Below are 27811 nucleotides of genomic sequence, written 5' to 3'. Positions count from 1 at the left end.
GGAGGGGGACAGCCAATGGCGCTCGGGCTGAGGGCTTCCGAGCGGTGACGTAAACGGGGGCCGGTGGGACAGACGCAATAAATCCCGCCCAAGCGCGGGGCGAAAATCTCGGGGGAAAACGGGTCAAAAAACGGGGAAACGGCGCCTGGCTCTGCTGCGCTCCCACCGGGAACCTGCTGGAAGCCAGAGCCCGCCCAAGCCTAAAACATGGAATAAACACGTTATTAAACAAGAGCAAAATCGCTATTTAAAACGTTCACTATTTAGGGCACGCCGCGGTTTAATGCTTCGACTCTCTAAAAGAAAGAAAAGGCAGCAAAAAAGGCACAGTTTTGTTTGTGGTAACGGTGTTTTGAAGTTTATTCGCCCTTTGTGAGGCTTTTGGGGGGTTACAGGCGGGTTTAAACGCGACGCTGCTGCGGGGACTCTGCGAGCCGACACGCCGCTGCCTTGAAACACCGAGATATTAAACAAAGAAGTTTTGTCCGTAGAGTTTGCGATCATGCACCGAGCGCTTCCCTGAAGCTGTAAAATAAACCTGAAAGAGCAGAGAAAAGCGCGCTTTTGAGTATATTTACTTTCACCCTATTTATTCTGTTGAAAAGGGTGACGACGTTTCTTAATATTAACCGAGATCATTCAGTATTATACGGGGATTATCTCAGCACATGCTACGAAACATAACGCTATAATTCTGTATTAGCAGGAGAAGGAAAATGTGTGTACAAATACACGTATATTAGCACAAACGAAACGTATGGAATGATACGGATTGCATTTACCTGTATCAAAATATAGGCACGAACATACATATAAGTATGTCTATAGGTACGTATACAAACACGTGTATATACACCTTTATCTGAGTATATATTTATATTCACACATCCAGTACTATATTGCATGTATACGTGCATACGTTTGGGTAGCTGGGTATATATAAACACACGAACACAAATATCGTATATGATAAATGGTAAAATACTGCGTATTGCTAAATATCTGCATGTGCATACATGTATGTATATTTTATATATAACCGCGCAAAAACGTAGTAGGCACCTTCGTAACTGTGTGCCTACGGGTACATATATGTCATACGCATATACTGTACGGTCACGCAAACCTGCGCGTTTATGCAAACAATTCACTTGTGTTTCTGTGCAAACACACCCGGACCATATTTATTCTCCCTTAGACGCGCATTTTTATACTTCTGCCTAAATTAAGATTTTTTTTCTTTTTCCTGCTATTAATACGGCTTTTCTTTTCTTAAAGACCAAATTCGCTGTGACCCCCCCCGGACAGCCCCGCTCCGGCCGCACGCAAGCGAGCCGGGAGTTGCGTATAGGGGTTAATTAATACAATTAGACAGGTTTTCTTGGGTTTTGGGGTTTTTTTTCCCCTTTTTTTAAAGCGCTCAGAGGATGCGGTTTAAACCGAAGCGATGGGAGACGGAGGGAGCAAGAGGCGGCAGCCGCGTTGTAAGGCAAAACCGAACTGTACAGGGTCCTCCGCCTGCCAGGTGGGCAGGATGGGGCACCCTCCCAACTCCCCCTCCTTTGCGGGGGGCTGCGGTGGGGGAGCGGTGCCCGGCGCTGCCCCGGGCGGCGGGGGCGGCTCAGCCCCCCGCCCCGGAGCCCCTCGCTCCCGCCGCTGACGGTGCCGGAACTCCCCCCGGCCCCTTCCCCGGGGTGGGCAGACGGGGACCCCTTCGGGGCTGCGGTAGCCGTGTCCTCATGAGGTGCTGCTGCTGCTTTTGATTTTGGCGACGACTTTTTTCTCTTTCACCCGCCTGTTTTGGAACCAGATGGTGATCTGTCGCTCCGTGAGGTTGGTGGCGGCGGAGATCTTCCTCCTCTTGTCGCGGGTGATGAACTTGCTGCTGGCGTACTCCTTCTCCAGCTCCTTCAGCTGCCCCTTGCTGTACGGGACTCTCTTCTTGCGGCCCCGGCGGAAGGAGCAGCCGTCGGGGGGCAGCTGCCCGGAGGAGTCTGGGCGCGGAGAGAGACGGAGCTGAGCGGGGCGGGGGGGCCCACTCACCCTGCGCCCACACACCCTGCACCCATTACCCTGCACCCATGCACCCCGCACCCTGCACTCACGCACCCTGCGCGCACGCACCCTGCACCCATTACCCTGCACCCACGCACCCTGCGCCCACGCACCGTGCGCCCATGCACCCTGCGCCCATGCACAGTGCGCCCACCGCCCTTTCCCTGCAAGCAGCACCCTCTTTCCCTGCCTCCCCATTTCTTCCCTCCAGCCTCCGTGACAGCGGTGATATTTAAAGATTTCGAAGTTACATGTTCTCCCTATTGATATTTAAAGTTTGTTTTTCGTCCCTGATTTTATTGTTATTTTGGGGGGGGACAAATCCAGGTATTGGCAAAATACCCACGCGGGTGTCTCGCCCGCGTACTCGCTCCGCGGTTTCAGAGCGATCGGTGCGCAGCCGAGCAGGGCTGAGGGCGAATTCAAATCCCATCGGTGTGGCGTGGGCCGGGGGTGCATGGGAAGACAGCCCCCCCCCGCCCCGTTCACGGCCCGGCACGGTGGGGGCCATGCGCACCCCTCTCCCCTTCAAAGCAGCTCGATTCCGAGTGCTGCTTGCTCGCAGCTGCCGGGATCATATATGAACCCCGATAGTATAACCGTCTGAACCCCGATAGTATCACCGTCTGCCTCTCTGCTCGGAGGGCGGTGAGTTGCAAAGGGTGGTGTTAATCTAAATTATTATTTTTTTAAGCCGGCTAATTTGGACTAGCCCGCAAGCAAGCGTTACTGGACGGCAAGAACCGCTTCCCAGCAAATTATTTTAAGCCTTGGTCCCAATCCCTCCCCGTCCCCCCGCACGATGGACGCCCCCCCAGTCCCCTCGTCTTTCCCAGCCCCTCGCAGCCCCAGCACAGGGACTTTACCTGCGAAGGCGGATTTCAGGAGGTAGCCGGCCTGGCCCTGTTCTTTGGGGCAGCACATCTGGCTGCTCCAGCCGCCGCCCAGAGCCCATGGCTGATGGTAACCATCCACGGGCAGCAGAGTCTCATGCCGGGCCTCCCCCGGGCCGCCCAGCCCCGGGACCACCGACACGTCCAGGTAACCGGCGACGGGCTGGTAAGGGGCCCCGTAGCCGGGGTAGAAGGCGAACTCGGCGGGGCGGCTCTGGAAGTCCTCGCTGCTCCCGGGGGGGTCCAGGTACTTCTCGGCGGGGAAGGGGCCCTGGGCCGGGCCGGCTTTCAGGGCACTGCGGGCCACCCGGCAGGAGTAGTAGCCGCTGCCGAAGTATCCGTAGGGCAGCGGGGCGGAGGCGGCGGGGCCCGGCGGGGCGGCCGGCGGCGGCGCGGTGGGGCACGGCTTGGGCGGCTCGGCCGGCCCCTCCGCCGCGTAGCCGGGGTTCACCCCGGGGGGAGGCGAAGGGGCGGCGAGGGCCGGGGCGGGCGGCGGCAGCAGCCCCCTGCCCTGGCCGCCTGCGAAGCCGCCGGCTGCCAGGAGCCCCTCGAGGCCCGGGGGGCCGCGGGGCTCCGGGGGCTGCATGGGGGGCGGCAGGGGGGCCGGGGCATGGGGAGAGCCTGCTCGGCAGCGCCCGGGCACTGCCCGAGGGGGGTCCCCGGATCTTTTTAAAAGGCTGCGAGCTGCCGAGAGCTGCCTTTCCCCGCCGGGCTGCCCTGACGCAACGGCCGGGGGCTGCCTCATTGGCTGCCGCTCGGGGGGAAAAGGATGGAGAAAGAGGGGGAAAAAAAAAATACCCCCCCCAACAACAACAACAAAAACCCCACCAAACCCAAACCTCCAGCCTCAATAAACCCTGGCTGCAGAAATTGCGAAAATACTTTTATTGCAATGGGAGGAGGAGGGGGACCCCCCGCACGTGACAGGCGGGTACACGGGAGGCGCCTCTTGCAAAAAAAAAAAAAAAAAGAGGGGGGGCAGAGGTGGGGGAGGGATGGGGGGGCGAGGGGAGGGAGGGGAAAGGGAGGGTGGATCACGAAAGGCGCGGAGGAGAGCAGTCCCCGGTGGAAAAATCCGGGCTCAGATTAAAACCACCTTTTTCTCTTTTTTTTTTTTTTTTTTTTTTGCGGTGTGGCCCCTTCTTCCCACGCAGGTCCGGGGGCTTCTGCCCTGGGAAAAAGCCCATCCCAGCCCCAGGAGCCCCAGGGACCCCCCCTCGGCCCATGAAGGGTGATGGGGGGCAACTGTGGGGCAGCGATGAACCCCGGGGCACTGGGCCTCCCCTGTGCCCCCGGTCTCTCTCTCTGCCCCTGCTCAGGGGTTTTATCCCATGCGCCTCGTCGTACACCCCCACTTTCAGCTTCAAAAGACTGAAACCTGTATCCTTGAGGAAAGGGACAGGGCATGGCCCTAAAAGCAAGGAAAGAGGGGAAAGGGGGTCCCCAGCACCCCTAAAAAATAGCTGCAAAGGGGGGAAACTCAATCTGCTTTCAGGGAGCTGTTGCCACGCAAGGCACTGGCATGGCCCTGGGCCACGTCTGCAGGTCATCGTGGGCCCCGGCTAAGTAGCATCCCAAAGGGAAAGAGTTTGGAAAAGAGGGGTGGGAAAATAATACAGAGACCCCCTTTGGGGTCCAGGAGCAGCAGGCAGGTGGAGAGAAAGGCGGAAGGGGGAAAGACAGACGGATGTGGCGATGAGAGATTGCATCGGTCTGGAAAATTTTGGGTAAATACACTGAGGCCTGTGCATATGTGCGTGCTAATAAATGATTCAGGTACACGCGTTTTTAATTGTCTGTACACATGGTACAAACACACAGAGCCGCACTTCTCTCTCCCTTTTCCCTCTGGTTTTCCCCCAAAGGCCTTGTCTGAGGAAAAAGCTTTGCCAGAATTCCCCCAAAGGCAGCTTGAGCTCATGCCTTGTTTCCTTCGTGCAAAACAATCAAGAGATTTCTGCTTTCTGACTATCAAATCGCAATAAAAATTCTCCTTCTGCCGCGTCTCTGGGCCACCAAAGCAACGACCAGAGGAGCCGCGACAGGGTTTGACATGTGGGGACAGAAATCCCGACAGAAAATAGGGGATAAAAGTGATAATTGCAAAGGTTGCCCAGGCAGAGAAAAGCCCTGTTTCGCTGCGGGGGGCAGCTCGCCCCCACCAAAAAAAAAAAAAATTCCCTGCATCTCAGGGCTTTGCCCCAGGCTCCGCAGCCAGATCCGCACCCCATCCTCTCTTCCAGGGGAAGAAATACAGTGCATCCCGAAACTGTGTCTTCGCTCCTCGATCCTCCTCATCCGCTAAAATCCTCGGAATTTCAGCGAAGCTGACAATTTTCATTGTCTGGAGAAAAAAATAAGATTTAAAAAAAAAAAAAATCCCTGTGTTTTTAGCCTTCACCTTTTCCATTTCAAAGCTTCTTTCTTTCCCTTTCCGTAGTTTAACGACTGTGCTCCTTCTTTGATGCCCTTTTTATTCTCCCCCGCTCCTGCCCTCTCCCCATTTGCTTTGAATCAGCCCGTAACTCGGGCTATGGGGCACGGCGGCCGAGTGTTTGCCGACGGGGCCGCAGCTCCCCCGCGTCTCACCCTGCTTCCTTCACAGAAAGGTCGGGCTTAATCCGGAGGTCAAGGCCAAGTTGAAAGTTAAGAGCCTGTTGACTTCGGGGCTTCGCTGTGGCGGCGGCCGTCGGGGCTGGCCGCGGCCCCGCCGCCCCACGGAGCCCCCACGGCCATGGGGAGAGCTCGGTCCCCGCGGCGGCTTTGCAGGGAGAAGCTCCCGAGGTGTCTCGGGTGGAGGCTGGAGCGGGATCCGCGGGCAGAGCGACTTGCTGCAGACTTTCCTGGTAGTTTGTGTCACTTTATTTCCTTTTACTTTTATTTTATTTTCTTTTATTTTTTTTTAACCCAATCGGTAAAAAAAGGAGGAGTGGGATCCACGGGCAGAAGGGTCCGGCCAGCCCAGCGCGCACAGACAACCCGATAAACGAGGGGACGGACCCTCCGATTTAGGAAAATAGGGGTTTATTCCCCCTCTCAAGGATTCCTCGGGAAGGTCGGTGCGGGGTGCTCTGCCCCCGCGGCCGCCTCTCCGCCTCCCGCGGATACTGCCCCGGCAGGAGCAGCGTCGGGGAGGAATTCACCTTTTTCACCCCAAAAAACTCTGCACTTCGGCTAATTTATTTAGAGGCATTACCGGTTTCCGAAACGGCAGCGTACCTCGTGCTTTTTAAGATCTCGCTTCCCGTCAGTTCATCTTCTTGAGAACATGTTCGGAAATTTTCGAGCAGGCTTTGCCGTGGAAATAATTTAAAATGCGGCTTCCAAACTGATAATAAGATTTCCGTTCTTTGACAATTTTACGGAGAAAATTTCAGAGAACTATTTAAGGTCACAATAAAGCAGGAGGAACGGGGTTGTTTTAAAGGAAAAAACGGATTTCTTTTACTAGTTCCTCCCTCGTCTCTGTGATCGAGCTTAAAATTATCAAATGTGCTTATTAGTTTGCAACTATTCTTTTATTATATTCTCGATAGAATCCATTTAATATTTATGCCATCTGGGATCCGAAAAAGATGGGGAATAACTTTTTAACAGTCTGTGATTTTTTTAAGTATTTGAATTTGAGGCCGTCATTACAAAATACAAGGAAAAAAAACCCCTCAAAACCAACCCAAACCCCAAAGCAGTATGAAGGAGAAAAAAAATAATTGGAACTACTTAAAGACTTAACGTTTGGAAATAATCAATTGTTGGAAAATTGAATTCTGGGTCTGGAAGAGAGCCCAGCTCTTTGGTTTCTGATTTTGGCAATATTTCTGGGAAGAAAAAAATCAAATAAAGGCAAACATTTTGATCTTTTATTTCTCTTTTCTCCCTTCACCGCCGACCCCTCCTTTCCCACCCCACAGGCATCCCCGGAAGCCTGGGGGATGTAGGTGCGAATATTTCACTCCCTGATGCCTGGAGGGCCAGAATCTGTACTTTATAGAGCATTTCTCGTGGATCCTTTGAACAAATCAGCTGGCATGGGAACAGAGAGCGTGGCCTGACTTCTCTTTGCTCTTTTTATCCCCACTCTGCGCTGAAGCCCCGGCGCCACAATCACTGCACTGCATTTCTGACACCCCCCTCTCCTTTTTGGGGTAAAATGTGTGGTGATTTCAAAATGTGGGGTGTTCTGTTTAACCAGGTTCTGACCATGCCTGCACCTCTCAGGTTTCCTCTGCCCTCCCTGGGCTTGGCTGGAGGCTCCTTCTTTGCCTTTTAGTTTCTTTTTGTGAAACCGGGAGAGCTGAGCTTCACCTCGGACCACTGGTGTGTTGCTCCTGGGTTGTCCAACGTGAAACCTCCAGTTTGGGGCTCTCCTTCATGTCCACCAAAATGGAAAACGAGGCACCGCGGTGGCTCCCCGAAGGCCGCAGCTGCCGGTGCCCTCCGCTCCCAGCCCCAACCCCCCTGCTCCCTCTAAAAACGTCCCTCCATGAGCCCCCTTCCCACCTCCTGCATCCTCCCCTCCAGTCCCGGCCTCTGCCAACCCGAGCTCCTTGGCCAGGGAGGCTGAAACCTCAAAGGGGACAAACCCTGACTCCGTTCCTGCCTCCGGGAGGGGGGGAAGTGTGGTGGGAGTCCGTGATGGCTTTGCCCCCAGAGCAGAAGCCTGGGGGAATTTGAGGGCCTGCGGCCTGGGTGCAGCAGGTGAAGCAAATGCTCCTGCCCTGGAGCAGAGAGGCGAAATAGAAATGTATTAATCAATATATTTGTGTTTTATCTCTCTGTCTACTGCAGATAGAGACATTTGCACACCCTCGACCTGGCAACAGCCACGTAAATGCAGCTGGGTGTCCCTGCTTGCGTTGGCTCTGTGTACAATCCAGCTCTTCAAACGCTCTTTCTCTAAATACAGCAAAATGTGCATCTCTGCACACCCCCTCCACACACCCCTCCACATGCGTATATGTGCATCGTGCACGGTGGCTGTGCATCCCATCCACCCCACCCAGCCAGGGCAGCTCTTTCGCCTGAGCACGTTTCCTTGTCGGCTCTGAGCCCGGCAGCGTGCGCCCATCACTGCATACACCAGGGACTGACTCTGTGTTCCCCAAGTTCCCGCTCAGCTAAAGCAATTTATTTCAGCTGTTGTGGGAGAAAAAGGGAGTTGCTTTGTGCTTGGCTTTTAAGCCCTGCTTCTGATGTTTAATTTGGTAGGAGCCGTTGGGATCCTTTGCGCTTCCCTGCTGCTCCCTCCATCGCTGGTGGGAGCCTGCAGCAGGCTGTGGGTCCCGCAGGCAGCCTACGAGGGGGCAGAGCTTGACCATGTGCATGGAGAGGCTGGAGGTGAGCCACATTTTTCGTAGAATCAGGAAGATTTTGAGGTCTATTCTCAAAAACGTGCCCTGCAGGACACAAATCCAGTGGTATCCAGCCGGGGCAGGTGCAGCTCTCCCGCACCAGGCAAGTCACTGCTGGGTACCCGGGGCACGGGGCAGCCTGCAGGTGGGAACCAGAGGAATCCCCTTCCCTCGTAGCATAAACTTATAGGCAAGCCTATAAGCTGGACCGTGCCTCTGCTCCAGCATGGCTCCGCTGCACTCGATGGGTTATTGATCTCTTTTCTCAGGTCTCTGGTAGATCAAAGATTTCTCCCCAGGGCAGAGATCCAAACATGAAGTTTTTGTCTTTTGGACCGAGCCACCGACAGGGTGATCTCCACTGAGGGCCGGGCTCTAACTCACGTGTCTGACATCATTCATGCCTTACGCTCAGAGAAGTCTCGCTAAGCTCAGTAGGATGGATCATAAATCACGGCAAGATGAGCGATGGTTGCTCCTAGTCCCAGGCTGGGCATGGAGGTGCTCAGGTCAGCAGGACGGTGACTGAGGTCCCCAGGCCTGTGGTGACTGCTGCAATGGGAATTATGCCTCCTGTTCTTCATGCCAAAACCTCCCCAGGCCTTTGGGGCTAAGGTCTTCAGAGCAGGTAAAATACTGGGGATCTGAATCTCCTTGGGGCAACCATGCTGTGGAAATACCCCACAGAGGCGTCCAGGGTGCAGCATTGCTGCGTTTCCAGCTGTATCTTGTGTGTTTCTCACCTGTACTGCAGGGAGAGATCTGTGTATATCCAAAAAGTGGCCAAGTGCTTCATTCAGGCTTCCTCTGCTTTCCTGAGCCTGGTAGGGGATCAATAATGCCCAAAAATGGGTTGCCTACAGGCACGAGGCTGGGCTCAGCACTGCCCAGGCAGAGCAGAGACCATAGCGAGCGTGTTGGGAGACTTTGTGATTAATGGATCGCCAAGAGATTACTCCAACCGCTGGGAGAGGGTCCATGCATTGCCCTCACCACTGCCATTGCCATTGCCACTGCCAGGCCAGGTCTGGGGAGGTCTCTCCTGCCTCCCCTGCCCACTGTACTGCGGCCTGGGGTGACTCCCGGTGAGGACCGATGGATGTGGCATGGAAAAGCACTGAGCATCACGCCTGGACCTGCCTAGAGCTCCAGTGTGCCCTGGGCTGCAGCGTTGTGGGGGACAGGGGTAGATATCCCCGTCCTGGTGGCTTTTAATGCATTTGTACACATTTCTACTTATTCCGTAATTTAAGGATTGAGCACAGGGTCTCCTCCCTGTCCTCCCTGCCTCAGCCCTTGAATCCAGTTTGAGATCCCAGCATGAGGTGGGAAGAGCGATAAAGGAAGGACTGAGAACACAACCCCAGATGACACAACCCCAGATGTGCGTCGCTGGAAACTCTCTGAGGCCAAACTGGGTCTGCAGAGCTCCTCTTCCTCCATGCTGCCCTGGTTTCCTTCGCCTCCCCCGTGCACCCTGCCAGCGGGGGGGTGTAAAGCCCCGAGGTAAAACAGTGAATCCCCCCCGGAGCATCCCCATCAGCGGCCATGCTTCCCTGACCTCCGGCTCCCACCCTGTAACTCCATGGGTGGGTTGGGGGGGGCAGGGAACCCTGTGGGTGCCCCCAGCTCTTACCCTTCTCCCCGGGGTGGCCCTGAGCACCGGGCTCCCACCCTGGCTCTGCCCACAGGGTGCCTGGGTCCCCACTGGGCGTGGGTGGGTGCCTGGGGAGGGGGGGGGGAGTGGGAAAGGTGGTTTCAAAGGTTGCACTCCCCCCCCTTCATTACTGCAGGGGCGGCGGCCGCGGGGAGGAGGAGGGTGAGGAGGAAGGCCGGGGGAGGCAGGCAGCCGCCTCCCGCCTCCCTCCCCGGGCTGCAGCCGGGGCTCGGGAGGGGGACCCGGCGTTCCAAAGAGCTTTTTTATCCTTAAATAGAAGCCGATATACAAATCCAGGTATTTTCTGGCATTTCAAAGGCTGAATTCACAGCGACACGTTCCCGGCTGTTAGGACGAGCCAGCTGATGCCGAATTATTTTGGTTTGGGGAATAAATGCGTTCCTGTGAATCAATTAAACGCCCAAATGTTACTTGCCGGAATGGTGGAAAAAATAACGCCAAGTACTAGTGGATGGGCGAGTGAATTGTTTGTTCACAAGAAGTGCCAGACTACATTAATCCCACGCGTGAATACAATGGCGGGATTGTTGGTTTACGAGAAGGACAAGGTCGGATGCTTTGCAGAAACATAATTCCATCCTTTTCCAAAGGGCACAACAGAGGGAGACCACAGTACCCGAGTCCGACGTTTGCAATCGCTTTTCCTCCCGTTTTTTCCACCCCAGGAGGGAGGACTGGGGCTCCTCTCCCCACCCCCCCCGTTTTTGGGAGGCGGCGGGGGGGGTCAGGCCGTTTCCACTCGGAGACGGTTCAAAACCCCGCAGGTTTCAGCACAGCCCGGGGGGAGCTGGACCAGGGGCTCGGGTGGGGATGGCAGAAGAAGTCATTTCTGTCGATGCAGAAATCATTGGTTTAGGACTGAAGAAATCGCGTCTGCGGTCAGTGCAAGAGGTAGCGAGCTGTGCCTGCCTAACGCCCGAGCTGAGCAAATGCAGGCACCGAGCCCGAGCCGGTGGAGGCGCAGGAATTCACCGCCCCATCGCCGCCGAGCGGGGCGAAGGGTTTGATCTTCCCGGCTCTTATCGCCCTCCTGGTAAATAAGGACCGTGGCAGAGCAGCAGGGACGTAGCAGCGCTCAGACTTCACGTCACCGCGAGCATCAACGCCCCGAGCCTTTTTCACTCGTTTTCCCTAAAAACCAAGGAAAATCCTTCTATTTTCCTTTCGCCGCTGCGGTGCAGGGTTAACACCTCAGGCGAGTTCTGTTGCAAACCGACCGGAACGATAACCACGGCCAGACCTCCGTAGATCTTTTTTTTTTTTTTTTTTACCAAATACCCTTTTTGATGAGGTACCAGATCGACTCACCCCCGAGCCCCTTCCCCACCCAGATTCCTCTCCCTGCACTTGCTCCTCGGGACACAGAGCAAAGCCCCGAGCTTCCCACGGGGGGAAAACCGCTGCCTTCCACTCTGGCCCATGGGGACATAATAATTAAGACCCTCCAATTATAATCAAGACGCGATTGAGAGCTTCCCCGAGAGGTTTAAGTAACTGAAGTGCATTTATCAATATATGATATCAGTAAGTATACGAATAAATAATAACATCAAGCATTAAGTTAGTCTTGTTAATATTGATACAGTAATAAATATATTGGTAAATATTACAATATTACTGCATTATATTTATTATAATAATTCTCATTAACAAAATACCATCCCGACGATCTTTTTATTTAATACTTGTACCCGCATCCGAGCATATATAAAGGAGTGTGTGGAAAGGACAGCGTTGCGGGCTCTGAAAGCACCGTGGTACTAAAGTCACAAATTCACATTTTCTCTGTTGCACTTAATGCAGCGGATGGGAAAGGTTTCTTTCTGTTCCTTCCCTTAGTTTATTCCTGCGTGCCAAAACGCAAAACCTGGCCCCCCCAACAAAAATCCCCAACAACAAAATACTGAAATAGCACTGCAGAATAAGGGGATAATAATAACATCGGTTAAAATATTTTTTTAGCTTTTTTCCCCCTCACTTAGCCCCTGTGTTGCCGGGATTACCCTAATCCCCCCGGAACGGGAGAGGAGGTTTTCCCTTCCTCCCTCTCTGTAATATTTCAGCGTTACCTGGGGTTTTTTTAGCTGTATTGGGAAAACGGCTGATTTTTCCTCTCCCGTTTTGGTGTCACCGACTTTGAGCAAGCCCCGGGCATCTGGCAACCCCCGCTGGGTTTTTTTGGGGACCACTCGCCCCCCCAAGCCCTCCCCCGAGGGAAACTGAGCCCGCTGATAACCAACCCCTCTCCTCCCTCCTGGGCTGACAAAGGCATCGAGTTCCCACCCGCGAAGGTAACTGCTTTGTTTTACGTTAATTATCGGGATTATTAAAAATGAGCCAAAACTGAAGGTGCCCCCAAGGTGCCTCAAAAGGTGCCAATACAGCCGTTAATTTAAGGAGAGGTTTGTTTGTGAACGACTCAGCTGGGACCACCTCCACGGCTAAATTGTGTTTTATTTCGGCTTCGTTTTCTTCTCTTTTTCTTCTTTCCAGCAAATTTATCCTGTGGGGTCCGGGGGTCCCTGAGATCCCGGCCGTGAACAGGGGACAGACCCTCGGGTCTGGTTGGAAAAACCCGAAACTTTCCCTGTTGAATCATTCGTGTTCTCATGAAACGTTGATGGAAATGGAATAATGTATCTTTCAGCAACGTTTCCCAACCCGATTTGTACCTTTTCACATGTTAATTTCTAGGCGATCTCCACGGCTTCTTGTCCTCCAGCAAGGTGAATCAATTTTCTTTCTTAATTATCAAACAATTAGGATGTAAAAAACTAATCAGATTACAGACAGCACAATCATAAATTAAAAAAACCCCAAACCTAAGAAAACACACGTGCACACTGTTACGAAAGCTATATGCAAACTAGAGATTTTTTCTACCATTTATTTCTGTCTGCACCAAGTTATTTTTCCTTGTTCCCACTGACTGGTACAGTTCTCTTACCTAGAGACAGTTCTCCGTCTCATGCCAGGTGTTTATGCACTGTTTGGAATTGTCTACAGATCATGATTTCCACTCAGACATTCCCCCTTTTCAGAACTCTGATGTTTTTAGCTTGCATGGTATTCTTAAAAGTCCAGCTTTAGGCGCCAGCATTTCCAGAGGAGCTGTAGTTGGATACACTCGGCTCCACGCACACAGCCGTACACCTGAGCTGCTCCCCACCTGCCTGCAGCGATACCTCACAGCCTCCCTGGGGAACCCGTCTTGAACATTTTGGTGGTCTCAGACTGTGTTCCTCCTTCTCAGTTTAGTCCAGTCCTCGCTGATGATCGATTCATTTTAGTCCGATTCATTTTAGTCCAATTCCCCTGCTGCAGTCAGGGAATAACTCTGATTTCCAAAGAATAATACAGGGAAAAGAAGACTCACAATGCCAGAGTTACTCACTGCCACAACAGATAGCCCTTCAAAAAAACATCTTCAGTCATTTCCTTTGACAAATGTCCTTCCAACGTTGTCCAGACCAGTTTCTTTACAGCAAAAGTGGCAAATCCTTTGCATACACTTGCACACCCACACCGTGGGAGACTCCATCCGGCTAGTCATGCTCTTCCCATCGCCAAGATAATCTAGACTTCTTCATACCTGTGCCCACATCATTTTATATTCAGCAGAAGGAAAGGCAGGTCTGGGTTCTCCCTCCTTGTGCAGTGTGTACACCACATCAGAGCACTTCCAAAGCACCCGTCTGACAGATGGTTCACAATTCATGTTGCCTTTCCACTGTCATTATGTACAACTTCTCCTGCTGACTAGTCACGTACTGCAAGACACCAGGCAGTGCCGGATCATTTTTATGAATGCCAGGACCAATAAATGCTGCTTGCTGGTCCTCAGTGGTTGTGAGCAATGTTACCACCCGTGTGACTTAATGTAATCATGTATTTTGGCGCCCAGGCCCTAACAGTTTAAAGCAGGGTGTGTGACATCGCCATCAGTGGCTTCATATTTTCCATTCGTTACTGAACACGTGTCAGAAACACTATCGGTTGTTGCTTAAGAAAAGAGATTAAGAAGTAAATATTGTTTCCTCATGGCTGTCTTGCTGTATTCATCTCTTCGCTTGAGCTCCCCCTTTTTTACTGCTTGTAGACAAGACGTTTTCCTCAGACCATAATGGCTGGTGCCCTTCCTAGAGGTAGAGGGGGTTTATCTTGGATATTTTAAAACATCTGTATTGGCTCCCCTGATCCCTATGCTTCTTGATTGTCATGACCCAGGCATTTCAGACACAATGCCTCTTCTGGCTCTGCTGTGCGGAAGGAAATCTAGAATAGTTTGGGCAGAAAGGAGTCAGAGCACTCCATGAGCTACATCCCTCCCTGTCTCTGCTAGAATATAAATCTTCAGATATATGTTGTAATGAAAGAAGCCATCCCATATGCACTGGAACTAATTAAATCCCAATCACATGTTCTCAACCGAGGGGATGTGCCTTGGGAGCAGCACGGCTCCTCCACGCACACAAGCGGAGACTCGCACCTTCCTCCACCGGCTGGTAGCTGGAATTACAGGCCCCTGAAAGATGCAGAGCAAATGTTTTGGCTTATGAGCTGTGCTAAGCCTCTGTTATTCTGTTTTTCTCCTATTGTAACTTGTCCTAACGCTGGGGTGGCTTTAGCCTGAGACCCCTGCCCTAATCCTGCAGCAGGGTATCCGCACCGCTTCTGCTGGACTGCAGCAGCTTATGGTTATGACAGGACTGTATTAAAATTGAATTAACTGATGGTCATTTGTAGGATGGAGGAGGGCTGACCATCAGCACCTTAGCCTTAGCAGACCAGTTGTCTAAGAAGGGGCTCTCTGAACTCAACTCAAAAGGACCAAAATTCCCCTGCTCAGGGAAGCTGGAAAAATGGAAGCTGAGGCTTGTTGTGCCACTAGCTCTTGAAATGAAGCTATCAGAGGACGAATATTATCTACACCAGCTGAAAAGCAATATGAATAGGAACCGATGCAATTTTCACATGCAGATAAACCCTTTAATCTCATTTTGCATAATTGTATTGTTGCAAAGGGATTATGCACTATTGAAACTACAGATATCCTCTAGCCTAGATAATTTCTCAGAGCCTTTAGTTGACGGTATTGCTGTATATAATAATTATAGCTCATGATCATCTTATTTTGCCCAGCTGTTATCGATATAACTCATCAGCCAGACGTTGTTCTAAAAACATACTACTAATAAATGCCACTGAAACCTGCGTGCATACAAAATGTGATGGAGTGAAAAATAATAAACCTGCTACAGTGAACGATCAGAACAAAGCAATAGTCATACATAGCGAGACCTGAAAGCCTTCAAGGCAGAGACATTTGCTGGAATTGCTTCCAAAATACACGATTCAAAGTGGGCAGAACAAAGAAGGTTTGGTTTATCGCAGCAAGGAGCCAATTTATACCAGAGAAATCGAGGAGATGGTATTTGATATTTGCACACGATGGCATATCTTAGCTGTATGAGCTGTTCGCACCCCTCAGCCCCCGAGCTCAAGCGGCACCAAAGGAGGGGCGAGAACGTCTCTGTGCTTTATAATAGACGAAGCAGCCAGCCTGTTCTTGCGAGGACCTTCCCCGCAGAAATACCCTTTTTCCTAGCTTTCCTGTAACCCCTCTTTGCTAGCTGCCAGTTCACAGGAGTTAATATGAAAAAATGGCATCAGTTTTCTTCTTCTGCCAATTTGACTTTTCTGTGGAAAGCGCTGAAAAGTCAGCACCGTCCTGCTCCCCCCGGGCTGAGCAGTGGGGAAGTGGCATATGTACAAGTGCAGATAATGGGAAACATTTCTTCCTAGCCAAATGAAGACAACTGAACCTGTACTTGCCCTTAGCTGAAGGGCAGTGTCAAAACTTCATTTTCTTTTTGATTAACCCTCAGATTAAGTAATTTAAAGGGAAGGAAAGTGATTCTGCTGAGTGACACTAATTTCAGTCTGATTCATTTTACAGTGTTGTAAAAACAATTATGTGCCTGGCACCCTCCAGAACATTGAACACTGTTCAATAACCATCAGATCTACTGAGATGAAACTGATACAGCTTGTTAGAGCATAAACTTACTGAAAATGTGCTTTGCAGCCAGACCAAGCGGACAGTGGCTTTTTTTTTTTTTTTTTTGGTGATGTGAGCTTGGCTGGTTTTCCTCAACTTAAATAAAAAGGTGCAGTTGCTATAGTCCCTTCTGATCAGACTTTTAAAGGAGTCTAGCTCTCACTTGGGCACTTAAATGGATTAGCCTGATTTTTCAGAAGTATTAACGTGCGGGGTTATGTGTTAGGGGCTTCCAAAGGACTAAACTTTTGTAACAGCTTGGGACAGATTTGTAAGCATTTAGCAGTTACGCAGAAGCCAGAAATGGCCAGCTTCCGTTCAAGCTGCTGAATAAAATGTGCATTCCCCGTGCAGTTGCTCCCAAGGATATCCCATTCCGTCCTAACTCACTGGTCAGGGCTGCACACAGCACACTGAAGAACTTTCAAAAATCTAGTTCTTCTGAAAGTAGCTGCTTTGATTTGCTGTTTCCTGACTACATTTACATATCTGGCCATGGTAATACCTTAATTGATATCAATGTTAAACCAAAAAAAGGAAATAATTAGTCCTGTATCCTTTTTCTTTTTCCACAGTGACACAAGACAATGAAGAAACTTCCTTTTACAGACCCAGAACCTCTTTTATTGAGATTCTGCTATTAAAAGAGATGATTGACTGAGAGAAAGAATATCTGAATGAAATTCACTTTTCCAGAATTAAAGGGTAAGAGGTGACTGATGGCCTGGATATATGCAACAGCACTGTGAAGGTTCACTACCAACTCTGAGATGGTCAGAACAAGGCTGTAGAAATGAATCTTAGGAGATCTCACACTTCGGCCAAGAGTCAGTAAGAGATAAAGCCCCTAAGGGGTATCTTCGCTATCGGTTCCGAGCCTGTGCCATTAACAGCAGGAGCAGGAGCCAAAACCAGGTCTGAAGCTATCAAAATGATCTACCCCCACTGGAAAGAATGAGATTTGATTCTGTTCCTCCCTCTCTGGGTCACAGAGAAGGTTCCAGAGAGGTCCAGTGACACAGATGATCACCTCTGCCAACTAGCAACAGGCTCGGTGCCTCAGTTTCCCTACCCACAATACTGTTGTCATAACCGTATTTTCCCAATCCACTAGTGACGCTTTGTACAGACGATGTTTCTGACATGCCATGCTTCATTTCTTCATGGACGTTTGGGGCCAGAACTGAAGGATGAAGGATAAAGGAAAGAGGTGCTAATTGCCTTGATTGCTGATCTCAACCTTTAGTTATTATGCTGAACAAGTGCTTCTCCCTTCTCCTTTATACTCAAATATTCTTCCAGTATTTAGGTCTCTGAAAAGACCCGGAATTTCTCCCTCCACCTGCAAGCAGATCTCCTTTAAACTCAGAAATTCCTCTACCTTCCACTGTGTGGGTACTCACACGGCAGTGAATCACTGCGCTGAGAATCTAGCTACTAGAAAAAGAGCAAGGAAGCAATTCACGACCAGGCTCACATACTCCTTCTCACAGTGACCTGTTTAATTGCATGTCAAATATGTGGTAGTTTCCAGTGACTTACGTTGTACTGTATTTTTACATAGGAACAGACTTGGAGTGGGTGGTTTAATTTCTACCAAAATGAAAAGATTGATATTTTATGGATGTCCTGCATTGGAATTATCTTCCTTAACACAGACACATCTGTCTCACAAGGCTAAATGGCTTGTATCAGGAGCTGATTCAAAATCAGATTGATGGTATGGACTAAATTCATTCTGGGTGCAACATTGCTGAGGTCAGTGAAACGGAGAGCATCCGCTCAGGCTGTTACAAAATTGGCTACTGCTAAAAAATGAGCCAAAAAAAGTGAGGATGAGACACTGGTTACCTTTTAATTTTGTTTCATGTTGCTGTTCTGCTGGGGCAGAGGTTTTCATCCCTTGCTCAGTCAGCCGCTCATTCCCCACCATCCCTCAGTGACTGCCCGCTTTGAACTCAAACAACTGAACAGTGAACAACTGAACTGAAAACAATTGAACAGCGCCTGTAGCTACCTCTGCAGCAGATCTGGAAAGTGCTGTAAAGTTCTTAAAAATCACGACAAAACAATACTTTTTTTCCCCCCAGCATTTTTCTAGCATAACTCCACAGGTGAGGTTCAAAGTCTGAGTGCTGAGCACCAAACTGGCACAATTAACAGCAGTAGGCTCCAGGCACAAGGATGAAGATCAGGCAGAATGAAGACGCTGGGTTATATTTGTTCTGTTCCTGGTAGAAGAAACATGAAACAATAGCCTCAAATCCTTCTTTTATCAAGGCAGATGTTGTGAGTGCTTTGGAGAGGGACAGTGCCTCCTCACCCATAGTTTTGTTAATATGTAGTACATAAATGTACATTTTCTGAAATGGAGCTTGAAAAAGTAATTGCCTTATCCAATGAAGCAATTTGTCAGACACGTGAGGTCTTTTTGCCTCTAATCAGATGAAAACTAGGCCAAGGAAGGGCATATCTCTGAGTAGTTGAGTGCTCTCTTAACAGGGTTAAGTGCAAAATGAATGACTCTCAATGGAGCAGTATAAACAACAAGCCCTGCCAAACCCCCAGACTTACAAGATCACAGTTGGTGTTCCTCATTTCAGTCTCTTCTACCCTTTACTCTTCATGAGCCTGAGAAGTCAGACTTTGCTATACCACATTAACGTATTTATTTTTATACCCTTTACAGTCTTATGAAGAGTCATAAACGTCCAGGTTTGGCTCAAACATATCTCACCCTGCGAAGAGAAAAATTTCAAGATGTGGTGCAAGCACTCAGCTGTTCACTCAGCTCAAGTTCAGTACAGAGAACTTTCCTCACTAACTATATTCCACTGAGTAGATCAGACACCACACTGGCATTCTTAGCAAAGGATTTTTCATTGAGCAAAAAGAGCTGGCAGCAATCAGATACCATCATAGCAAGCATATATATATCAAGTTCCAGTACAACAGTTTCACGTCAGGACACCCACAGACTCCTGACATTTCTTTTTTAAAGGCAAATTTCACTGGTCATCTATTGATGGATGTTATGTGCTAGCAAAGCTGTAAAAATGGAAGCAATTGCCAAAGAACATATTTAAAAAAAGAAACAACGAAACGGTTCTGTCAGTTCGTGATGAACAACATTGTCAGCAGATGAGAGTATCTCTCTGATTTGGAGAGACAAAATTTTTCGGAGTAGAGGTTTGCTCAAATCCCATAAGGAGGGAAATACAATAATTAACATATTAATGCTATGTGCGTAGTACACAGGCTGAAACTTTAAACAACCTAACTCAGATTCCAGAAGCAGTATAGCTAAGGCAGAGACGCACGTGCATTGTCAAGTCTTGGTGAATTAAATTAAAGACAGCTCAGATATTGCTCCACAAGGAGGTTCCCAAATTAGCTTGCTCCTCCATGCTACAAACCTGCATGCAGGGAAGCGGTTCATTATTTTGGTGCTACTTGCTTATCATCACCTATGTGCCGTTGCTCCTAGAGGCATCACAGTTTGAGAGCAGCTACTCCACGCGGCCGCTATAGGACTGCAGAACAGGTACAGGCTTTGGAAGCTGACTGAAATCGTACGGTGAAAGGAAGCACACCCTTCCCCACCAGCCTGTGGCACTCCTCCCACAGCTTCTGTTAAACCTGCGCTTGGGACTACTAAACAATCTTGAAAATGCTCTGCCTGGCAGTGTATTTGTCCCATACTGTCTCCAGTAATGACATGATGGTCAAAGTGAAGGCAGCAGAAGCTAGCACCTTCCCTGTCAAGGTTTCCCCTTCTAAATATAACTTCTATCAAGTCAATACATCATTTCTGAGACAGTTATCATACGCTGAATATTGCTGATTAATCATCTAACACACAAAACAAATCAGTTCCCCTCTTAGCAGTGTTCAATCCTTCATTCCCCAAAACATCTAAAATTAAAATTAAGAATCTTTTGCTCTTTTGATGCTTTGCCTTAACATCGATAAATAGTATAGAGGATACAATGCTGAGTCAGAGGAAGAAAAATCACCTGCTGTGTAACTCACATCTCTCCTTACTCCAGTGTGAAGTCAGCCCTAGTAAGTGATGGGCCCCACTGAAATGCACCCTTTTTCACTGAATGCATTTCACTCCTGGCTGGCTAGCTCCCACTATTTCCAGAACACTTCTGGAAGGTGATAGTTCTTGCACAGATAGATATTAGCACCTAGTTTCTCCTCCTTCTCTTCCTTTGTCCTCAAATTTATTTGTAGCTTCCACTGTTCGTGACTGAGGACACGCTATGCTGTTCTTTGTGTCAAGTGGCTAGTATGCTGCTGCCACAAGCCATTTACTATTTTCATAAGGAGATCAAGGTTGTAGAGGACTGGAGTTAGAAATCAGAAAAAATACTGTGAATGTCATCCTCTGAGTGTTTTTTACTTGCTGATCTGTCTCCCTGATCTGTTGCAGGGTGATGACCACCTACTGCATGATCTCTTGGGTCTGGATTGGAGCTGCAGTCATCCAGCGGCTCCAAATCTTATGCAACATTTGCTAAAAATCATACTCAGTTTGGAGCAACAGGGACGATATCGTGCAGTATAACTGAGGTGAAAGTCCCTCCGAAAAGAGCCCTCACCTACCTGCCTCAGTCTGCTTATAAACTGAATTCCTATGCCATTTGATGGCTACCTAGAACACAGTATGTATGCCGTAGTAGGAAGCTAAACATATCTTACAGGCGATGGAGATGTGTGGAGCCAGGTCAGGGGACGCACTATGCTTGATCCCAGCATTCTAGGCCAGAGGTGACATAGGAAATCTGGAGTTTTGCTGCTGGTTTCCAGAAGGATTTGTTAACAAGTCACTTAGCTGGAAAAAACGCCTTCTTATCCAGCCTGTTCTTGGTAGAGTGATGCCAGCTGTTTTCTGTATATATTGCAAAGAGGGAAACAGATGAGTAACACACTCCGTTTGAAATTACAGCCTCAGGCTGAACACAGAGTTGATACCAATCTGGGATGTGCTGGGAGTAGAGGAGGAGGAACTGCCATTAACCGGCTGCGCTCTGAGAAGCACAGCCTGCCCCTTCCATTACCCAGTAACTTCCACCGAGGGTAATGGGTAGCTCTGAAATACTTCTGCAAGCAAAGGACCGGAGTGAAGCCGGCCACAAGGGTGAGGATTCCTGCGTGCAGGCAAAGCCCCCCGCATGTGCCCGGGAGCAGAGCCGCTGTTTTCCCACCGATTCGGTGTAGTCTATCCCCCTCTGCCGGCCACCCACCCACCCACCAGCCGTCCGGCTCCGGGACTGCAGGAGAGCTGCGAAGAGCCAAACCCACCCCAAACTGGTGGTGGGAAAGAGGCTGATGATGGGAACCAGCAGGCTGGGGAAAAAACCCACACCAAACCCCAAAAGCAACCAGTTAATACATTATCATGTCGCAGGAGAGACTTTTATCAGGGCTCCCACCTCAGGCAACTAGAGCTTGGATTTGTGATTCAAGATAATATCAAATTTTAGAGTGAGCACTACCCCGGTGTAATCTGGGGAAGCAGATGTGGTAGTTATGTTTCATAACAGTATGTGCTGTTATCCATATTTTAATAATGACATCTGCTATATCCAGCCACATCTGGCCGGTAGCACAGCCACATTTCTGCATGCAGTTATTAAAAGGGGACAGTTTCCTAGAAAACTACGGGAAACTCTGATAACAAACACAAATGCAACTGAACCGTTATATTTCTACCCCAATATCGCAACAGCTCAATCTCTGTACTGCTTCTTTATATCATTATAACTGTATTCATGCCTAGAAACTTCTGTTGCTCAAACCATTAATGAGTTAGAGCAATTCCATTTCTTATTACAGGAAAGGATTTAGGAAACAAAATGTACAGAAGAAATGTATACTCCTGGATCACCTTATAAGAGTTACGCCTTCCACAATCACAGCACTGCAGCTGATTTATTTACAAAGAAAACACACAAGGAACATTGCAAAAGAAACGCTTGCAATAGGAAAAACCGTCTAGGTAAACTGATATAAAACGGCTTATCACAGCTGACAAAGATAACAAATACAGCGAAGATGTAGAATTGTTATAGCATGATGATCCAAGGCTACAAGCAAAGTTTGGAAGGAGTGGTAATTTTAAAAAATTAAAAAACCCCATCTTATTAGACAAATCAGCGTACCTAGGAAAAGCAGGCAAGCATTTAATCTCAAGACAAAACGTGAAAAAAATCCAATGTATGTTGTCAAGCTGGAGTACAGATTCCCCTCTGTGGAGTTTCCTTCCCGATTTTGGTGTCCAATTCTGTTACTCCTCTGAGTTTCTTCACTTGATTTATCCAACAGCACAACATACAGTGCACTGTGGAAACAAAGAGATACTTTGAAGACTTATGTCAAGCATATGAAGACATAGAAGAAAAGGTAAACACTACCCCCTCTGGGAGTAGCTTAGAAATGTTCTCTCCTTTTTACCTCTTACTACCGGTGACTTTTTCTCTGGCAGAATTAACTCTGTTCTTGTTAATGGAATAATTTGTCAGATGTATGCATACATTATCCTGTAAATGAATGAACAAGATGCAGGGTTAGAAAGGTATTAGCCTCCTCCCTTCTTCTCTACATGATCCTGGTCACACTGCATAATGTACAAAGCATCTTAATTAAGCACAGAAGATTTAATGGCACTAAATATGATCAGCCCTATACTGATCCCATTACTCTAAAGAATCCAATAAATGAGGCTCAACAGTTTCAATTTCACTTCACTGCAATCTCATCAGCATTCCAATTCCATCACTTCTGAGAAATCAGCAGTTTCAATGGAAGATAACCCTCTTTCTCAGTCAGGCCCCATTCTACAACCACTTAGTAGAGATAATTCTCTGTTGGAATGATCCAGAACTACATACCAGAACCTTCTCCAGCCAACAGTTAAGCCACAACCTCTTTTCGTAAAGAAGTAAACCAAAAAATCTTAGCATTTAGGACCTTTTTTCTCCCAAGACTTCTTTTTCTTGTAACTATCTTGCCCCCCCAATAATGTTTTATGAAAAATAGCAACAGAAAAATACAAAAAGTTAATTAGGTATGTATTTATAGAAGTACTAACTGTGCTAAACTTGTATGCAGCACTGATCTGGATAATATAACACATGCTGTACTCTACTACAGAATCTGCTCAAATACTGCATGCATAATTTTATTTATGGCACTCAGATACTACAAAGATGAATTACGAGTATTTATGAAGTGCTTAGAGATTCTCAAGAGAAAGATGCTTCGGATGGTCGAACCATGATGATTTCTCTGTATCTCTGGTTGCTACGTATTGAACTGTCATTAACTTCTGCTAATAGGCTTGTTTACTTACCAACCTATTATGCAAAAGGTCAGAGGATGCTGAAGTAGCAAAATGTGTAAGGCTGTCATTATAGACAAATCTCCTCAGAGGGTCACAGGATGACACCAGCACACATATCCTCAGATCAAACTTAAATCTACCAATAATAAAAGGCTGGGAAGGAGAACATGAAGCTGATTTGCGTCTAAACTTGCTTGAAATACATGAACAACACTGGTAACTCGTTAATTGCTATAGCAAAGGTAATAAGCCTCGCTGACGTCCCTTCTGAATTCTTCTATGCCAGATAAGCTTCTGCCATAGTCTAGGCTGTGCTGAGCTGGCAAAGATACTGTAAATGTCTCTTACTGGGGTGTATGACCCTTACAGTGATCAAACTGGAGCCTGGGTCTGCACTACAGCAAGTGTTTGCAGGCTCTCCACTTAATTTAAAGCCATAGCTGGTCTTCATACAACTCAGCAGGTGTTTGAAGTTCACTTCAAGCATGAATGTTTGAAGGAATGAAAGATTAACAACAGAAAAGGAGCCTGTGGGTCAGTCCACCCTATCTCTTGCTCAAGAGGATCTGATTTCCTATTTTCTTTTTCTCCAAGCCAGAGGCTCCATGTGTCCTCCCTTTCTTCTCTTTTTTTTTTTTTCCCCGCCCCAGACGTTCACAGACTTTCATTCTTTCCTTGGAACATTCCCTAAAAAATAACAATGAAGTCAATGCAAAGTCAAACAAATTTAGCCCATAAAATAGAGTGTGTCCAAAGGTCAACAATAAACCAAAGTAAATTAAGCTTTTGCTCCTCAAATTATTGGAAGTCCAAACAACTAGAAGCTTACTGAAGTTTTTATATTGGACTTCATTAGGGACATGACTTAAAAGTGTCAGTCAAAAACACTTTGGTGAGACACTTGTTTGGAACAGGATGATAGGGCTTAATGGGAGTCAGGAAAAATGAATATCTTTTAAGTGCTCATTCACTGATGAGGGATAAGGTTTTCCTTGTTCGATTCATCTATCCAGAATGCCCTGGATTCTTGTCAAGGTGATTCTGTCTCAAAATATTAGAAGTCATTTCTGAACAAGAGTTTACAGAATAACATGTAAAGTAGACATTTTTCTCTTGACAGTGATGAGTTCTTTTGACAGTGATGAATCTGAAGAAAATGACCAGTGAATGCTATTTATGGCTGACTGACCACATCAAGGCAAGGCTAAACTGGATATTAAAACACCAGCTCAGTGACAAAGCAGCAATCTTGAAACACAGAATGGAGGGATTACCCTTGAGATGTAGAGCTGGCAGATCACACCCTGTCCAGGTTTTACGTCCTTCTCAGATTTGGTGATGAAGATGCCTCTGCCCCGACAGCCAGAGTCCGGTTTACAGATATAAGTCTTGCGTTTCCTTGATCTACAAATTGTCATAACTATGAGGAGGGAAATGGAACAGAGAGACACTACAAAAGTTATTAAATAAATGCATTAAAGTTGCTTTCTAATGCAGATTTTCTAGGCCTAGGCTTTCAAACTATTGCAAGAATTTTGCAAAAGTGTAACTTTACCTGTAACAGCAGATAGGATTGTAAGAATATTGTAAAATTAAAGAATCGGGACTACTTTCCTTCACACCTCTGAAAATTAAGTTTTAAGTAACAATTGCTTGGTTTTCCTGATTTCTTTTCCAGCACTAATTTCAAACAGAGAAAACTATTTGCTTTCCTCTAGCCCAGCATAGTAATCTTTGTATTCAGGAGAGGCTTCTAATATGCTGCAAGTTAGCTCCTTCTGACATGCAAATAATAGAATTTAAATCTGACAGCCAAAAAATAATTGTGCCAAGAAGAAAGTCAGGCTTTAAGAAGGGCTTACTCTGCAGGAAGACACTGAGAAAGAAGTTGAATTCTTTTGGGAAGAGCTTTACTGCCCTGCTCATGTTCCTAGCCAGCAAATATTTCCTACAGATCTCACTCCTTCCAGGGAAGTGGCTAATTTTCTGGGGAAAGAAGTCCAAGGGAGGCGGGGGAGAAAAGCCATAAACAAATATTTTTACCTTCACATTTTTGATTGCAAAAAACAATAAAGGGACCATCATATGCATACAGCCTAACCAACTCATGAGCACTTATTTTTCATTTCCATTAACTGATCTGTTGAGACAGTATAATCTGTCCAGAATGCTGTTCGCTCCTCATTATCTCTTGCTCCCCCAAAAGCCATACCTGGTAGCGGCTCCATGCACTGCATCGCAGGACAGAAGCAGTTTCAAGTGAATGAAGATTTGTAATTTCAAACTCTCTGTTCGGGCTCAGAGGGAGATGTAGAATCACTGTTCAATTAGACCTTGGCAATCAATCAAGGTGAATTGCTTTTGCTCAGTGTGGCTGTATTATTTACAAACTGCCTGCTTCAGATGATAATCTGGGCAATTAGTCATAAATGACTACTAAACAAACCAACAATTTCTTACTGTTTCAGAAGCTTCATACTAGCTAGCAATAACTGCTAGAACAAACAGTTCCATTGATATTTTTGGCGAGTGGTGAAAAACAAAGACTCCTGGAATACAACGCTGAATAATGCTTTATTTGAATTGGGAATGGAGCCATTTACAGTGCTTCACGTCCCTCTCTCAAGGCACGAATCCAGAAAATACTGGCAAGAGCTCACAGACATATTGACTTCTTGCCTAACTTCAGTCATTATGAGAGAAATATGTACAATGATCACAAGCTAGTATTTTAGAAAGATTAAACATTAGGGATAGCACATACTTACAAAGAGCAAGTGTTAGAACAACAGGGGACACTCTGGGGCCCATAAGGAAATACTCTAATGACTGGTAGCACATGTCTGAAGGCAACTGCAACAATGGGGGAATTCTGAGACAGGCTGCCAAACTTCATGCAAAACAAGACGCATGGACACTTAAAATTTTTCATTTCTAACAGTTCGAGCGATATGTTAAAATAACTGTGACCCCTTTGCAAATGTGAATGTACTAGTCCTTTAGGAATCGACTACGCCACAATTATTTTGGATTCCCCATCCAAGAGACAACAGAAATGCTTTCCCAGCTCTCCATCCTTGTGCCAAGAGCAGACTCTACAACCCAACACACCCATCTATGGCTACAGCAACAACTTTTGAGGCACTTTTTTCCAAGGTTTTACCCCTGAACTTCTCACACAGGACGCTGATTTAACTCAACGCCAGCAGGAGACTCCCCAGACAGAAACTGACTGCCAGGAATGCCCTTACACAGGCCGCCATGCCCCATAACCACCCCCAGCAGGCCCAGAGGCACCGCTGAGCTCGGAGCAACAGGAGCTCGCACCCTGCGGGACCGGGGCGCAGCCTCCCCGGACACAGCGGCAGGGCTGAGCCGGGAGGGCAGGTGCCTCCGCGACTCCCGTCCCGCCCCCGAGAGGTAAAAGACCGGGACGAAGCCCGCAGCGGCCGTACAAACAAACGGGAACAAACCCCTACCCTTTCCCGCCTCCCGATTGGGCAAAACGACCTGCATACCCCCTTCCTCCCCGCCCCTTTATTAACATATTGCCTCTCCATTGGGCCAAGCGGCCAAGAGGGTCTCTGATTGGATAAAAACAGTACGGCGAGGGGGAGGTGTTGTTACGGCAATAAGAAGACGCGCTGGCGTCACGGGCGTGCGCCGGAGTTGCACATGCGCATTCCAGCGCTCCCGGTTTCCTTTCCCGCCCCCAAACCAACGGCCTACTAACGGCCCGCCTCGTTCAGGGGGCGTGGCTTCATTTGAACGGCCACAGCCAATCACAGCTGTGAGGACCGGGGTGATTTGCATATTCACGAGGGGCGCCGAGGCTGCGCAGGCGGCTCTGGGAGGTGGCGGTGAGGCGTTGGGTGTTGTGAGGGCGGGAGGAAGGGTTTTCCTGACAGGATTTGTTCCCTCTCCTTATGGCGGGGCGGGATCCTGTGGTACGAAACCAGTCCCCAGGTCCGAGCCCTGCTCCTCTTTTGTGGGCAGGCTTCATGTGGAGGGCTGGCAGCGGAGGGCTCTGCCTTTGGGCTGCTGTCATTTTGGGGAGCTGAGAGGAGGGAGGCGAGTGGGTGGGAGGCCCACAATGGCCTCAGGTGACACAACATAGCAAAGTCCTTGACAGAGCCAAATGTGGATCCCTAAGCAGCAATGGGTGTACAGGATCTTCCCATCAAGAGTGTGTTTGTGAGGCAGCAAACATCTCTTCATGAGACCCTGTGCAGCTGGTTGGATGGACTTTGGTCCAGCCAAAGCTCCAACTTTGGATGGCGGGGTTTCAGGACTCTTTTAAACAGCCAAAAGTTTGAAGGTCGGTCTGCATTGGCTCTCTCCAGGCTGCCCTGACTCTGGGCTAGTGGCAGTGTGCAGATCCTAGGGCAATCTTGTCTTAAATTTTTAAAATGGCACAAAAAT

General features: G+C 48.4%; 2 protein-coding genes across 2 annotated transcripts; both read right to left on the bottom strand.

Moving 5' to 3' along the window:
- Nucleotides 1–1013: 1013 nt before the first annotated feature.
- Nucleotides 1014–3613, bottom strand: HOXB13 (homeobox B13). The gene is made up of 2 exons (XM_082010782.1): nt 2922–3613; nt 1014–1994 (listed from the first exon to the last, which is right to left on the bottom strand). The coding sequence occupies exons 1-2, from the start codon at nt 3532–3534 to the stop codon at nt 1738–1740; spliced, it is 870 nt and encodes a 289-aa protein (XP_081866908.1). The 5' UTR covers nt 3535–3613; the 3' UTR covers nt 1014–1737.
- Nucleotides 3614–14177: 10564 nt separating this feature from the next.
- On the bottom strand, nt 14178–26652 carry TTLL6 (tubulin tyrosine ligase like 6; the record flags this gene model as incomplete). Its single annotated transcript, XM_082010542.1, has 5 exons — nt 14178–14252; nt 23399–23542; nt 24664–24809; nt 25252–25375; nt 26641–26652. 5 exons carry the CDS (start codon nt 26650–26652, stop codon nt 14178–14180), a joined length of 501 nt encoding a protein of 166 aa, XP_081866668.1.
- Nucleotides 26653–27811: the final 1159 nt, after the last annotated feature.

The sequence above is a fragment of the Phaethon aethereus genome (genome assembly GCF_964289735.1).
Source record: "Phaethon aethereus genome assembly, chromosome: 25".
Taxonomy (NCBI): domain Eukaryota; kingdom Metazoa; phylum Chordata; class Aves; order Phaethontiformes; family Phaethontidae; genus Phaethon; species Phaethon aethereus.
Note: the sequence above shows the minus strand (reverse complement) of the source record. Positions and strands in the feature narration are given on the sequence as shown.

Excerpts from the sequence above, each read along its gene's own strand:
- HOXB13 (XM_082010782.1), bottom strand. The coding sequence starts at position 3,534 with ATGCAGCCCCCGGAGCCCCGCGGCCCCCCGGGCCTCGAGGGGCTCCTG. Across the intron at positions 1,995-2,921 it reads CCTGAAATCCGCCTTCGCAG|ACTCCTCCGGGCAGCTGCCC; the intron begins GTAAAGTCCCTG and ends CTCCGCGCCCAG.